Source organism: Ambystoma mexicanum, chromosome 1q (genome assembly GCF_040938575.1).
Source record: "Ambystoma mexicanum isolate Mex_15411 chromosome 1q, UKY_AmexF1_1, whole genome shotgun sequence".
Lineage (NCBI taxonomy): Eukaryota > Metazoa > Chordata > Amphibia > Caudata > Ambystomatidae > Ambystoma > Ambystoma mexicanum.
In genome coordinates this window covers 435,615,111-435,628,386 of record NC_090922.1, presented here as the reverse complement: position 1 = coordinate 435,628,386, position 13,276 = coordinate 435,615,111, and the positions used below count along the sequence as shown (strand labels likewise).

At 44.6% G+C, this 13,276-nt stretch overlaps 1 protein-coding gene across 2 annotated transcripts in view; it reads left to right on the top strand.

Annotated features, from left to right (window-relative positions):
* Positions 1 to 13,276, top strand: part of PDCD2L (programmed cell death 2 like) — a 349,431-nt gene that overhangs the window by 101,758 nt on the left and 234,397 nt on the right. For both annotated transcript variants that reach the window (XM_069639933.1, XM_069639942.1), the window contains one exon: positions 3,820 to 3,970. In XM_069639933.1, the coding sequence (XP_069496034.1) occupies positions 3,851 to 3,970 (120 nt within the window). In that variant the 5' untranslated portion in view covers positions 3,820 to 3,850. The remainder of the gene's footprint in view (positions 1 to 3,819; positions 3,971 to 13,276) is intronic.

The following is a 13,276-nucleotide window of genomic DNA, read 5'->3' as shown; positions in this document are numbered from 1 at the left end:
GCCGGAGACGTCCCCCGCCTGCCTCTCGCTGCCAGGTCCGTCGGTGCGCAGGAGCCTCTTCAGGGGACCCGCGTGCTTCCTTCCTTGACGCAGGGGATCCGGTCCTGCATTGCAGTCACGTTCTTCCTGTGTGTCTGCTTCCCGCTGGGCCGCGGCAGCGCTGTTAGTGGTCTGAGCGCCCCGCGGACGGGGAGGCACCCAGCCCGGGCTCCTCCTCCTGGTCGCAGAGGGTGCAACGGGTCCTCCGCGCTTCCCAACAAGCCGGGCCCTCCCCGGGCGGCCGCGTTCCTCCCCTGCCGCTGACTGGTGCAGACCTCCTCCGCTCAATTGGACCCGATCCGCTGCGTCCCTTCTAGGGCTGCCGTGCCTGTGCTTCTCAGGCGCTGGAGTCCGTGGTCGCACCCGCCGCTGAAGCTGGGTCCACCCGCTGGTAATACGCCAATGGTGGGCTGGTCCTCCTTCAGATCAGGAAGGCTGCTCATGCCGCCGCACTCAGCCCAAACGTCTCTCCGCTCATAGAGGGGGCTGCGCTCCCCTCAAGTGCCTTCGGGTTGTCTTCCCAAACTTGAATCCTGCCACGAGTGATCAAGTGGGGTGGTGGGAACCGCTTAATGCCGCCCGAGAGTCCCGGAACGCCGTCAACACGTCTATCTCGTGTCGGTGGCCATCTTGAAGTCTAGCCATGACTTTTGTTAAAAAATGTTATTGTAAATAAAAGGGGTTTGGGAAAATACGTCTCTGACCCTGCTCCGAGAGGAATTTCCCTACATAAACCAAAACTGAGGTTATGACTGCGTCAGAATGTCCAAAACAACCCTGCCACGTTTCCAAATTCTATTCTTTCTATTCTGACCCTCGCACTATAAACTAAATTCTAAGGTGAAGATGGAAATGTCTTTAACCTTAGGTGGTTTAGAAAAGTGTTCATAAAAGGAGAATACATGGCTCCAATACAAAGGTTCTTGAAGGATAAAGGTCCTTGCTCCATAGGGTGGTTTCCTTCAACTGGATTCCTCTTTATTCTCTAATGTTTCACAAACAGATCCTTGTGCTTTACTTTGCCAACAACAACACTGGCGCACACAACTTGTCTGCCTTTGTAATTTTGCCACTTTCAGGACACCTGGTATACTTTTTTGGCAGTGTTTTGCTCCTTCTCTCCTGGTTAACACAATCCCTTTTTCTAGTCTTGATGCTTCTTTTCAGGGTGACTTTAATTTACACAGTTGTAGTTAGTTGCCTGGTATACTCTCCTCTCCTGCCAGGGCTTATTGTATACACACACTTGTAATTGCCTGGTATGCTCTCCTGCCAGGGCTTCTTGTATCAACACATGTGTATGGCCTGGTGTACTCTCCTGCCAGGACTTCTGTTCATACAGGGTCTCTGCCCTCTCCCAGAGTTGCACATATAATTTGTTTGATAATTTATCTTTTTGATATATTATGCTGTCTGGGTTTCCCATATACTTGCACTGTATACGTTTACATGTTTGTAAGGATTTTGCTCGTAGTTCTTTCACTCTTTCTCTCTCTGGTGCTTGATTTACAATTACTTGCATTCAGCGTGTTCGCTGATATGCCCGCTGTCTCCAGGTGGACTCACCGGCTATGGTTGGTGTTCCTGGATTCTCCCGCAGTCAGCCGGTAAAGCATCTGTCTGCTTCCTCTTGGCTTTCCTGTCTCTCATGGCTTCCACTTGACATGTCTGCTAAGTGAATAGTTGCTGTGTCACCTGCACTGCCCAGGAGTCTCTCGCCGGCTCCTGGCGTTCCGGCAGCATGTCCTTCTCGTGCAGCAGCTACTTTCTCCTTTGTTGGTGACAACGGTTACAGCCTTTCTGTTTCTCAAACCTGGTGGAGAGGTGCAGCTCTCCCATGCCTGCAGCAGCCCTCGACTCTCTGTTGCTGCGCTTTAAATTTCCAGGGCACGTGTCCCCCTTCACTCTACATTTCTCGATTCCGATTCCTCGTCCCGGTTTTTTGGTCATTCTGGGAAAGGAATTCCAGTTTTGACAATTGGTTCGAAAAACGTGGATAAACATCCCCAATGGTTTTAAATGGCAAATTAGTCATGGATGATTGATAGGTGGAACTGGAGAAGGCGGTTTCATAAGTCTCACAAGGCAGACCAAAGTTGTAAGGTTGGCTTATAGGTCCTAGGAAAGGGTTTTCCCTATTCTTCATAGGCGAAGGAGTAGATGTAGGACAATAGGCCATGAGGGTATTCGATATGGGAGGGTTATTTTCAAGGATAAATTGGGGATACCATATCTGACCCGATGACATCTCCCCGGAGGTCGTCCCCCCTCCCCCATGTGATCCTCCCTCGTAATAGCCGCCCCCAGGGACAGGGGGCGGCTACAGTCCCCTGGGACGGAGGTCACCACCAGCAAATCAGTGATTTACTCCATCGAATAATCACACAATGCTAAAAGGTTTTGTTGCAAGATGTGCTAAACTCTTGCCCAATTATAATTTGACCAAGGTGGATTTGCTAGCTGACCCCATTGGGCTTAAAAGAACGCTTTATTCAACCGATTGGTGTTGTTTGATAGGTAGCTTTCGTGAGTATATCAGTCTGAAACATCTGGCTTGGCAACATGAGAGTATGGCGGAATTGGCCCCTTATCTTAAACTCTTTCCGTGTCCAAAGGTTAGGCGGGAGTTCATTTGGTTTAAGTGGAACATTCTCTGATTGGGAGGGTATTATTGAGACGCAGGGGATTTTGTTAGTATGAAGACATTTTGGAGAGCCTTGAGTATCTCTGGGCCTTTTGTCCATGTCTTAAGTCTTTGAGATCAATGCACTTTAAAAATGTCAAGGAGACACAATGGACTGTGAAGTGTACTGGGCTAGTGTTGAAGTGGCCCGCCAGTATCCATTGTAATTGCAGTAGTACATTTTTTAAATAGTCTGCATTTAGAGGCTAGTGAGATTCAACATGAATAGGTCTGAGATATTGATAGCATGTTGGTTCATTAGAGTATTGCATTTTAAAATTCTGATGATCATTAGATTGGGAGTCAGAATGTTAACAGCATTTAGGCGACCTCCTTGGATGTATTAAATGTTCAGGCACTTGCAATTTAGAACTAGGGCCAACTTTATTTTGTTTATTTTCGATAAGTGATATGATTATTTTTAGGCCTATTGTTTTTTAATTTTAGTATCTGTTGGTGCTATCAGGAATGAATTAGAACAATCATTGAGATAGAGATGCCTACTGCTCTGGGTTATAGCCTTTTTATGTAATTGAAGTATTGTTTTATTTGTTTTACGGATAGTTTTTGATCATTCTTTTTTAATATATTGTTTTTTTCCATTTTCTGTGTGTATTGTTAAGGTTGAAGAATTGATTTAACCAATAAACAATACAAAACAATTCTCACTGTTTAGAGGAGATGACCATATATCCTCATTACGAGAGTCTTGGTAGCTGTAGGGACCATTGGTGCCTGTGGATAAGGGGTATCAGGGAATAGCAGGGTGACTGCATCTTTCCTAGTTTTATGCTTTTTGATGTGCAGTAAGGACAAGACGTTGGACAATTGGGAAGGACTTTTGGAGATCCCTGTATACCTCTTACGGGTAGCTCATCGGTGCTTGTGTGATTCCCTAGCCCCGCCAGGTGGTTTTCCTAATAGAGGTTGTCACAATAGATAACCGATTTCTAGAGCATGCCTTGAGAACATAAAGTTTCCGCTTTGGTGATTTTCAATATGATGTTAATGCAAACACTGTACGGAAATGTTCTTGAATATCCCAGCATCATATGAATATTAAATGTTGCTTTTCTTTTTTGTTGTATATTGTGAAGAGTGATAATCGAAAAGGAATTGTGGCATGTTATGGCATCCTATTCTACTTGTCCTCCTGTGAAGCAGTCTGTCCTGTTGGGGTTAAAAGATGCAAGCATTGGCATTCATGAGGCCTGTTCATGGGATACAAACAAAATTGGAGGACTACCGGTAAGTTACTTTCATTATTTTGATGCTTTTGTAAGGTGAGTGCTTGCTCTGATTATGTTAAATGGAACATAGCTGAGACTTCTGATCGAGCACTCATGGTTTCATATTCTGCTCCAAACGCACATCTTAACATCCAGGGTGATGACTTGTGACCTTGTATGGTTCTATTTGTTTTTAGTGCAGATATCTGTTAGCCCCGCCCCCTGCAAAACGCAGGAGGAGATCCCACACACTGGCCCCTTCCACCAACTTGTAACCTCTTTCCGCCCCTCATCCCCTATTGCTTTACCCAACCCTCCCACCACCGTATTTTTGCACAAATGGTAAAACAAACTGCAGTAAAAAAAGAATGCTGCAGTGAACAATATGCAGTAAAGACTGGGTGCCCCATGCACCAGCAGCCTATGTAGCCTTGGACAGGCACGTTCCAGCAGTACGCAAGAATGATAACTAAAGCTCTTTTTTTTTAGGAACAGCCACTCTGTGCTGTGATCTATGTCTGTCTCTGTTCCCTTAGAAGGATTTCCCTTTTAAGGTCAACTCTGTCTGAGATGTCACTAGCACAGGTCTGGAAAGTACCGAGACTACAGATTAGCCGTCATCTCTTCTTACTGCTGTTCCCTGTTAACCTTTTGGAATCTTTTTACTCTGTCTGTTTTCAAAATCTCTAATCATGCCTTCATGTGGTGGGTTTCTCTGTTTTTATATCATCTTTTCTTCCTGGGCCCTATAATTGTTCATCCTCTGTTAAGAGTCTTCCTGAAAACTATTATCTACCTGTAGGCTCCCAAAATCAGTCCACTCTCTCCTGTTTCCACACTCTACTTTGGGAGGTTTATCCTAGGGCTCACGGATAGCTGTTAAGCCTGCCTGTCTCAGTGTTCGCAGCTTTCATGTGCCTTAGAGGTTCCACTCCAATCTGCTGGGGGGCTTCTAGCCAAGATCTGTGACAGGTGCAGGTTTTTCCTCAGGGCCCAGGAGGACCCATACGGCGGCTGTTCAGCTCTTCACACCTCCATCTTGTTATGAAGGCCCTTGCTTTCCTATCAGTTTGCCAGTTCTTTGGCTAACTAACGCCTGTGCTCGCTGCCTGATTCCACTGTCTCCTCTTCCAAACAACATCCTCCCTTGCCTAGATTTGAGTCCACCTGGTGAACACATCCTTGTTGTGCATACCACAGGAGCTGAAGTACACTGTCTAAAGGGTGCCCAAGTGTTACACAACACACAAAGGTTAGTAGAGTTCAATAATTTATACTACAGTAACTTTACAGATTCAAAGCTGAGAGTGTTCAACTGTATGTAGTTTGGGAGTGAGAAGACTCACTGTTAGAATTTAGTTTATGCATAAGCCATCAGCCTGAACATTCAGTGATCCAGCGTAAAGTCCTTAGCTTGAAAACGTGGTCGAAAAGGAGTGCCTTGAAATTAAAAGTTAGAAACATTTTATTTGAAATACATTTGTTGAATACCCTGTAAGGGTTTGAAAACTCGAGCTTTGTAAAAGCCTTTAAACACATTTTCTGATTATACTGTATGCTACAGAGGACGTTAGGGTGAAGATGTACGATTCTGAGAATCTGTAACAAGCACCTTGCAACCAATGAACTAGGGCGTGAAAACCTTTTAATCATTATCCCAGGATGGTGTAGGGCAAATATTGGATCATTTTAAAATGTAATTGTTAAGCTAAATGTTTTGACTAGTAGTAATGTAAAGGATATATTTTCAAATCCTTAGATCCAGGAAAAGCAATTGTGACCATTTGCTCTCAGTAAAAACAGTTCTAGAGTCATAGGATATTGTGTATTACTAAGTGGTCTGGTTAAAAATACAATCTGTCTAGTTGGCAATGAATACATCAAACTGCGATCAGTACAGAGCTTACGTAGAAGCCAGGGAATAAAAAATGGCAGTGAAATCTGTTAATCCCGAATTGGGGTTGGTGGGCAGACTAGTAATCCAGGATAAAAAAAGATAGGATTCAACAACAAAAGTCTTTAACCACAACGTAGTACTTCAACAATTTATGCATGGTCCACTCACCTGCCAGGCCTAACAGTAAAAGGTCCCTCGCGCTGGTATAATCTCCTGCCAGGACTAAAAGCTTCTAACTCTACTGCAAGTACTTCTGTGGTAAAGTTCACTCAGTAACAATTTAGCAAAGCCTTTTGACTTTCAACAGTTTCAGTAATTAACACTTCTAGTAAGACATCAAACACATTGGTGCTGTTTATGCCACATGAGATGCAGATTATGCTCCTCTCCTCCTGAATACTGGCTATCAGAAGGGCAGCTCTTCTTCCACAACAAAGTCTTTTGGTTTTCAAAAATGTTAACATGAACAACTTCAATATGGATTACTTCTGCTGGGAAAACATAGAACACATAGATGCTTGTTCCACCCTTGTGATTGCCACCTGCAAGGCAGATTATGCTCCTCTCATCACTGGCTATCAGGAGGGCAGCTCTTCTGCCACACTTGTTTTCCACTTCTCACACTAACCAAATGCTGATAATGGCTTTTTATCACACATGTTCCTCTGTGACTTAGACAATGCTTGTTTGGGTCTTTAAACACTATTGCCTCTTCCTCTCTGAAAATCGGACGTACAATTGATTTGTTTCTTACTTGCCTTTAAGTTTTGGCAATATTGGTTGTGGGTAATGTCTTTTAATATTGCCCTCTTTTGGCTTTGGCAATGGTGCTTTTTGTTGCCTTGACAATTACAATTGACCCCAATGTTCTTATTCTGCCACTGTAACTGGCAAGCCTTAGATTGGTATGCAAAATTATCCTTGGTTTGCCATTTCCGCTGCTTTATATTATTTTGGTATTCAAAAGTATCAAGAAAGGCTAGCGGGCGATTACAGAGCGTTTTGGGGTCACATGCAACTAGTGAACTCTCTGGGTGCTGCATATGCGTCTCCTCACTCTGCTGCCTTCTTGTCTTCTGCTTCTTCCGCTCCCCATCATTCAATAAGAGACTGCTTTCTCGTTCATATGGCTCACATCAGTCAGCAAAGGAGTGTTCCTCGCTCCACGAGCACTCCGGTGCTCGCCTGCCACCAAAGCACACGTTATTTGGGGGGAGGCTTTCAAAATAAACGCTTCCCACTGTGCAACCTCTGCATACAGGATCTCGAAGGGCAGAGACCCTCACAAAGCCGGCATCCCCTTCACACACAGAGGTGGCTCTGGCGTCTCAACCTTCCTGCATCTTCTGCTGCCACTGCAACGTGGAGTGTCGACCACTACTCCACCTTCTGCTTCTCCTAATGTCCTGCACCTGAGGGGGGCCCTTTATATTCGCCAGACCCTGTCAGGTGTGGGTCATTAGTATCACTGGACTGCACAGTGCCTCATATCCCTCTGCCTCTTCCTCGTCCCACGACTTTGGTCATTGTGGGACTTGGAAGTCCCCAATGTTATAATTTAGCTTTTTCTTCCACTATTTCAACTTTCTAATAGGCCATTAATAGCTTAGGGTCTCTGGGGAAGTCGGTAAAGGTATTAGCCCATTCCTCCTGACCAGTTTCTCCCCTGACCCCTAAGCCCCCACCCGCCATGTGATCTTTCTGCAGAACACCACCCCCACAGTCAGGATCAGGAAGCGTCTGCATTTTCCCTGGCCACATGGAAAGGGTCCCAGCCCAGGTTTTCTATGGGATTCATCTGATTCGTCACAAAAAGCAATTTGATATTCTGTACAAGAAGAACATAATATCAGAGAGAGAACATTATGAGCCAGAGTTCAGACAAACTATTCAATTGGATTGTGTACAAAATCAAGTAGGCTGAAACAAGCTGAACTGTAATTGCCCAGGAGGGAAAACCTACCAGAATAATAGTATTTTCCAAGGATACGCTGAAACCAGCAACAGGAATATAGATCTTATAAAAGATCCCCAAAGGGATTCCCAAGGAGGAGGGAAAATACAATAGTCCTTTTGAAGAGTTACAGCGACTGATCCAAGAAATCACATGGGACTATTTTAGGATTCTGTATTAATAAAGAATCTTACAGTTTGGTACTAGAAGTACTCTCCGGAGAAGGGAGTCATTCGCCAAACCCAAGTTAGTCGTCATAGCGGTAGGGTCACTTAAGTTAGTTTTGGGCTGCAGACCTGTTCCTTTGCACATTCACAAATGACTGACGCGCACCTTAGTAACATAGGCAAGAACCACCCATAGTGATGGGGAAAGTTAGGGGTTATAATTTTTACTTTAATAAAATCTTGTGAACCATGTCTTCGGAGTGTCCGTGTCCTTCCTCTGACTCGCCACAGGTGATTATTGAACTCCACGTGTCATGAGAAGGTCATTAACGAACTGGATGTCCAGGTGGCATGAGATTCTTTTCTAGCTCCCCGCACCCGAGCACTTTGAGATATTTGTGCGATGGGAAATCAAATCGAACAAACAAGACAAGGTAAGTCACCTGACCGAGGAGTTGTGCCGCTTTAATCCTTGCACCAGGCTCTGTTCCTAAGCTAAGAAAGATTCCGACCAGCATGCATGCCGAGGGACACGCTGACTCTACCAAGACTTGCTCTGAGGGGCTTTGCAGCTCTTCTGCCACGTAAGTCTCTAGGGCTATTGGGGTCTGGTAATGGGCCTAGGTCATAATGGGCCTAGGTCAGAGGGGGTGTCTCTACGCAGTAACACTACTGGCTCAAAACCCAAGGGTACAAAGCCTCCTGGTGTTTCCATCAAGGCCTATAAACCATTTTTATAGGCCTACAGCGAACTGTTCAGTCGCAGTCAATCCAGGTAAAATCCGAGATCAAGATTGTTCAGGGGTTTCAGGAAAGGAGGTCTCGGCAAACAGAAAGGTCACCCAGTACACATAGGTGGAGGCAACTGCATATGACCCCCAGGGGTGGTACCTCCCTTCCACCCTAGGACCCGAAAAAACTATGAAGTTGGTGTCCCAGTCACCCAGTAGGGAGCAGACTTGCTCGGCATTCACAGCAGTTGCACCACCTATTTCAAGACCCTTGGCTCCTTTCAATGGTGTTCACAGGCATCTACCACCCCCCACAAGTCACCAGTATCTACTCCCCTCCTACTGCCAGGGTCTCAGCACAACTGAAGGAAATTGCATAGCTCGTTCAATCTCCGATGATTGGACCAGTTCCCCATTCAGTCATGGGCAACGGTTTCTACTCAAGAATTTTTGCAATTCCAAAAAGGAATATAACATAATATAAGGAGTATAAAACTATACCTAGAAAAAATTAATATGGTGTGGCCGGCTCAGATTGCAGACTCCCTCTGTTGGGAGATTGGCTGTGCTCCCTGGACCTGAAAGACTATTTTTATGTGCCCCAATTTGGCAGCCACATTGGAAATTACAAGGTTCTATCATTTGGCTATAATTCAGTCCCTTGAACTCGCCAGAGGAAGCTACGTATTCGAGACAAAGGCTGATGGACGTACTGTGCAACCTGGGGTTTCAGAAAGCCCAACCTAATGCCTTCCCAAACCCTAATCTTCGTTGGGATTTGATGGGACACAAAAGAGTGTGTTCCCTACCCAGGATGGGTAAGATACACTCTCCAGACTGACAATTATCACCAAACCAAAGTCGGTACTCCTTTATCGATCTCGAAAGGATAAAAGGCTGAGTTGGCCTTGCCAGGATTCGAACCTGCAACCTACAGATCTCCGCAACGAGTGGTCAACTGGCTGAGCTATCTTATTGGCTAACATCCTTCAGAGGTCAGATAACTGAGTATCGACTGAGGTATAATAATCACAATGCCTAGATGTTGGACGAACCATGTATGAAGCGCTACATAAAGTTAAATACCTATCTGGATTATCACAGGGACAGGATTTGCTGAGGTTCTATTTCAAATACAAATGTAACTTTCATTTGTTTGTTTTTGAACAGCACTTGCACTTCCTGAAGAGTCAGGTTTTGGATGTTTTAATTGTAGTCTTGAAGATTTGAGAGGCTAGTACACCTGTGATTGGTGTAATGACAATCACTCACCCTTGAGCAAAGACTGCTGCCACTGACCATTTATAGTAATGTACCCTACTGACTGCAAGGTTGAAATGAATGTAAACTAGACCGTGCATAGTCATCATTTTACCACTGTTTTTATAATTAGAGTGAACATTTAAAGTGTAATAATCTGCCTCCGCATGATTATGCAGACAGAAAAGGAAGTCTGAAAAATACAATTGTGAAATACTGGTTTGCTTACATTGGAAAAGAAGCATAATTTGTTACAAAATGTTAATTCTCAATTCCAACTTAGTTTTCTATCTTATTAATTATACAATCCTAAAATGCTAGGAAAATATGCACAGTGCTTCTATTTGCTCCATGCGTATTAACATAGCATAATCTGAATGGAAATACGCCATTCCTTTAATCACAATGTGCAGTTTCTTTTTTTGAAAAGCTTCAGAGAAATACATTCTGTTTCAGAGGCTTTTATCCATGGCTTGGCTTGCAATTACATCCATGTAGATAAAAATCAAAAGAAGCGGTTTGGTTTGTGACAAGTAACCTGACCTTTGCACTGCCATCTGCTCTAACCTTGTGTGTAAATGTACACAGGAAAATAATATAGCTGTCGTATTGCCAAGATGTTCATGTGTAAAAAGGCCAGTTACACACCTTATCTGGAGGCCTGGCTACAATGCCATGATGTCAAAATGAGCATTGTGATGAATCCGATGGTGGTATCACGGAGTACGCCGCAAGATCGCCAGAGGAGGAAGGGCGACAACCTGGTGCACAGCAGTATCGCAGAGTCACCTCTGCACCGCCGCAGCCCAGGGGAGCGCAGTAAAGGAAAGCAAGACCTGCAAGAACCACAATGTGGAGGCGGCGAACCCAAAGGAGGAAAGTGAGACGCCAGTGAGCCTTTGCATGTTCACTGGGAAGAAAGCAGTACCCGCTACAGCAGACCAGTGAGTCCACATGAGGGAGAAGGGAACACCGGGGCATTTTGGCAATGGAATTGAAAGCAAATAATGATGAATGAAGCAAATGAGACCGATGAAAGTTGGCATATTTCTTTTAAAAAACATTTTTTTACCAACTATTTTGTATTTTATTTCAAGAGCTTTGATAATAATTATACAGGTAAAGCGAAAACATGATATAGTACATTCTATTCCTATTTTCTAACATCTCTATGTAATTACCTGTTCTTTTGAGTTCTTGAACATAATAATTCATTAACAGTTAACAATTAACAAAAGTTCCCGTCTCTCCATCCCCCTGCTTGGTCTCATATTGGCAAGAGTCGGTTGAGTTAATATAAAACACGTCCATTTGTGTGTTTATGCAGTTCTCTTCCTCAGGCTGATTCGTTCTGCTCTGCTTGATCATATTATGGAGACTTTACATAGTATTCTGGGTTTAAAGTACATTTGTTCTGTCTCTAGTAAATACATCTAGAGGTATTCAGATATCTCGAATATGACCCGTATGCCAAGGCAGTTACCTTTTCTAGGGCCATGATTCCCCATAATTTAACCCACCACATGGCTTCTACTGGGCCGAGTTTGTTTTTCCACATTTGTGCCAAGTTAATCCTCGCTGCGCTCAACATGTGGGCAACGAACATGGTGTTATTTCCGGTGTTGCGTAGATGTTCTAGATTGCCGCCCCTAATAGTATTACCACTGGGTCCATTGGGACCTGCAATTTCGTTATTTCCTTGATATGACTCAGGATTTCTTTCCAATATGTCTGTGCCTGAGGGCAGGACCCACCACATGTGGATCATGTCTCCCACCTCTCCGCAACCTCGCCAGCCCAAGGAGGAGTAACTAGCTTTAATAGAGTGTATTCGTTGCGGGGTCATGTACCACCTAAGGCACATTTTAAAGGCTGCTTCTTTGATTGAGGCACATCTAGAGCTCTTCGCTGCTCGATGCCATATTTGCCCCCATGACTCTATATTAATAGGCCTGCCCGTCTCCTCCTCCCATTTCCTCATATATGGAAGTGTTTCTTCTGGATCTGGTCCACAGAGCAGGCAGTAAATTTGCGATATACCTTTTTCAGGTATTCCTTCCTGTATGATGAGTTCCAGCCCTATAGGTTGTCGGGATGCTCCTTCTTTCACCCCAGTATTTGTGACCCAATGCCTCATCTGGATATAGTGATATCGTTCAGTTTCAGGGACCAAGAACTTTTCTTTACATCCTTCGAACGTTAGGGGTACCCCGTCTGTGTAGAATTCTCTTAAGGTAAGATTCTCCCCTCCTACCCAACGGGGCCAGAAGTGTGGTTGCATACCTGAGGAGAAGTCCAGGTTATTAGCCATAGGTGTAAGTGCCCCCCCTAGTTTTAGCTTCTTATTCCATAGGGCTTTATCCCAGTACCAAAATGTGGCTTTTGTTTCCAATAGTGTGTCTCCCTTCTCTCTGTGTTTCGGGCGCAGAAATCCCAGGCTTTCCAATGGGGCCCTTGTTGCTTCTCATTCTAGGTTTACCCATTGATTCTGATTCTCTCGTGGGGACCATTGTAACATCGGCGTCACTTGTGCTGCCCAGAGATACCTACGGAATTCTGGCACTCCCAGCCCTCCTATAGCTTGTGTTCAAAAAAGGACTTTTTTGGGGATTCTTGGCTTCTTTCCTTTCCAAATGAAAGCCATAACTTTCTTTTGTAAATTCTGGATTGCTGGGGGAGGAATTTTCAGTGGGAGCGCACCCATTATGTATAGGAATCTAGGAAGTAGGGACATCTTAACTGCAGCTATCCGCGCTGATCTAGACAGCTCCTCGATATACCACCTTTTCAGGTCATCTATCAAGGTCATCCGTAATCTCGGGATATTTGCCCCATAGAGCTTCCTGTAGGAAGGTGTTATATTTATACACAAGTAGGCTATGGGTACTTGACTCCATTTCAGTGGGTATGTCCCCTCCCATCCTGCCACCCTCTTGGGGTTTTCTGTGATATTAAGTGTGTTAGATTTAGGGTAGTTTATATGGAACCCTGCAACTTCTGCAAATTCCTCTAGCATTGTTATTGTGTGGGGGAGTGAATACTCTGTGTCCCTTTAAAAAAAGAATGACATCATCTGCATATAGAGTTCCACATGTCCCTGTGTCCACCCCTAGTATCCCCTGTGCCAGCGGCTCCATGGCCATTGCAAAAATGAACGGTGACGGGGGGCACCTCTGTCTGGTACCTTTGCGGATTGGGATGCTCTCGGTTAGCTGGCCATTAATCATCAGTCTTGTCAACAGGTGTACAAAGTTGGCTAGTACCATACGGGGGGAAATCAGGCCACATCCAAATTTTTCCAAAACTAGCTGGAGGA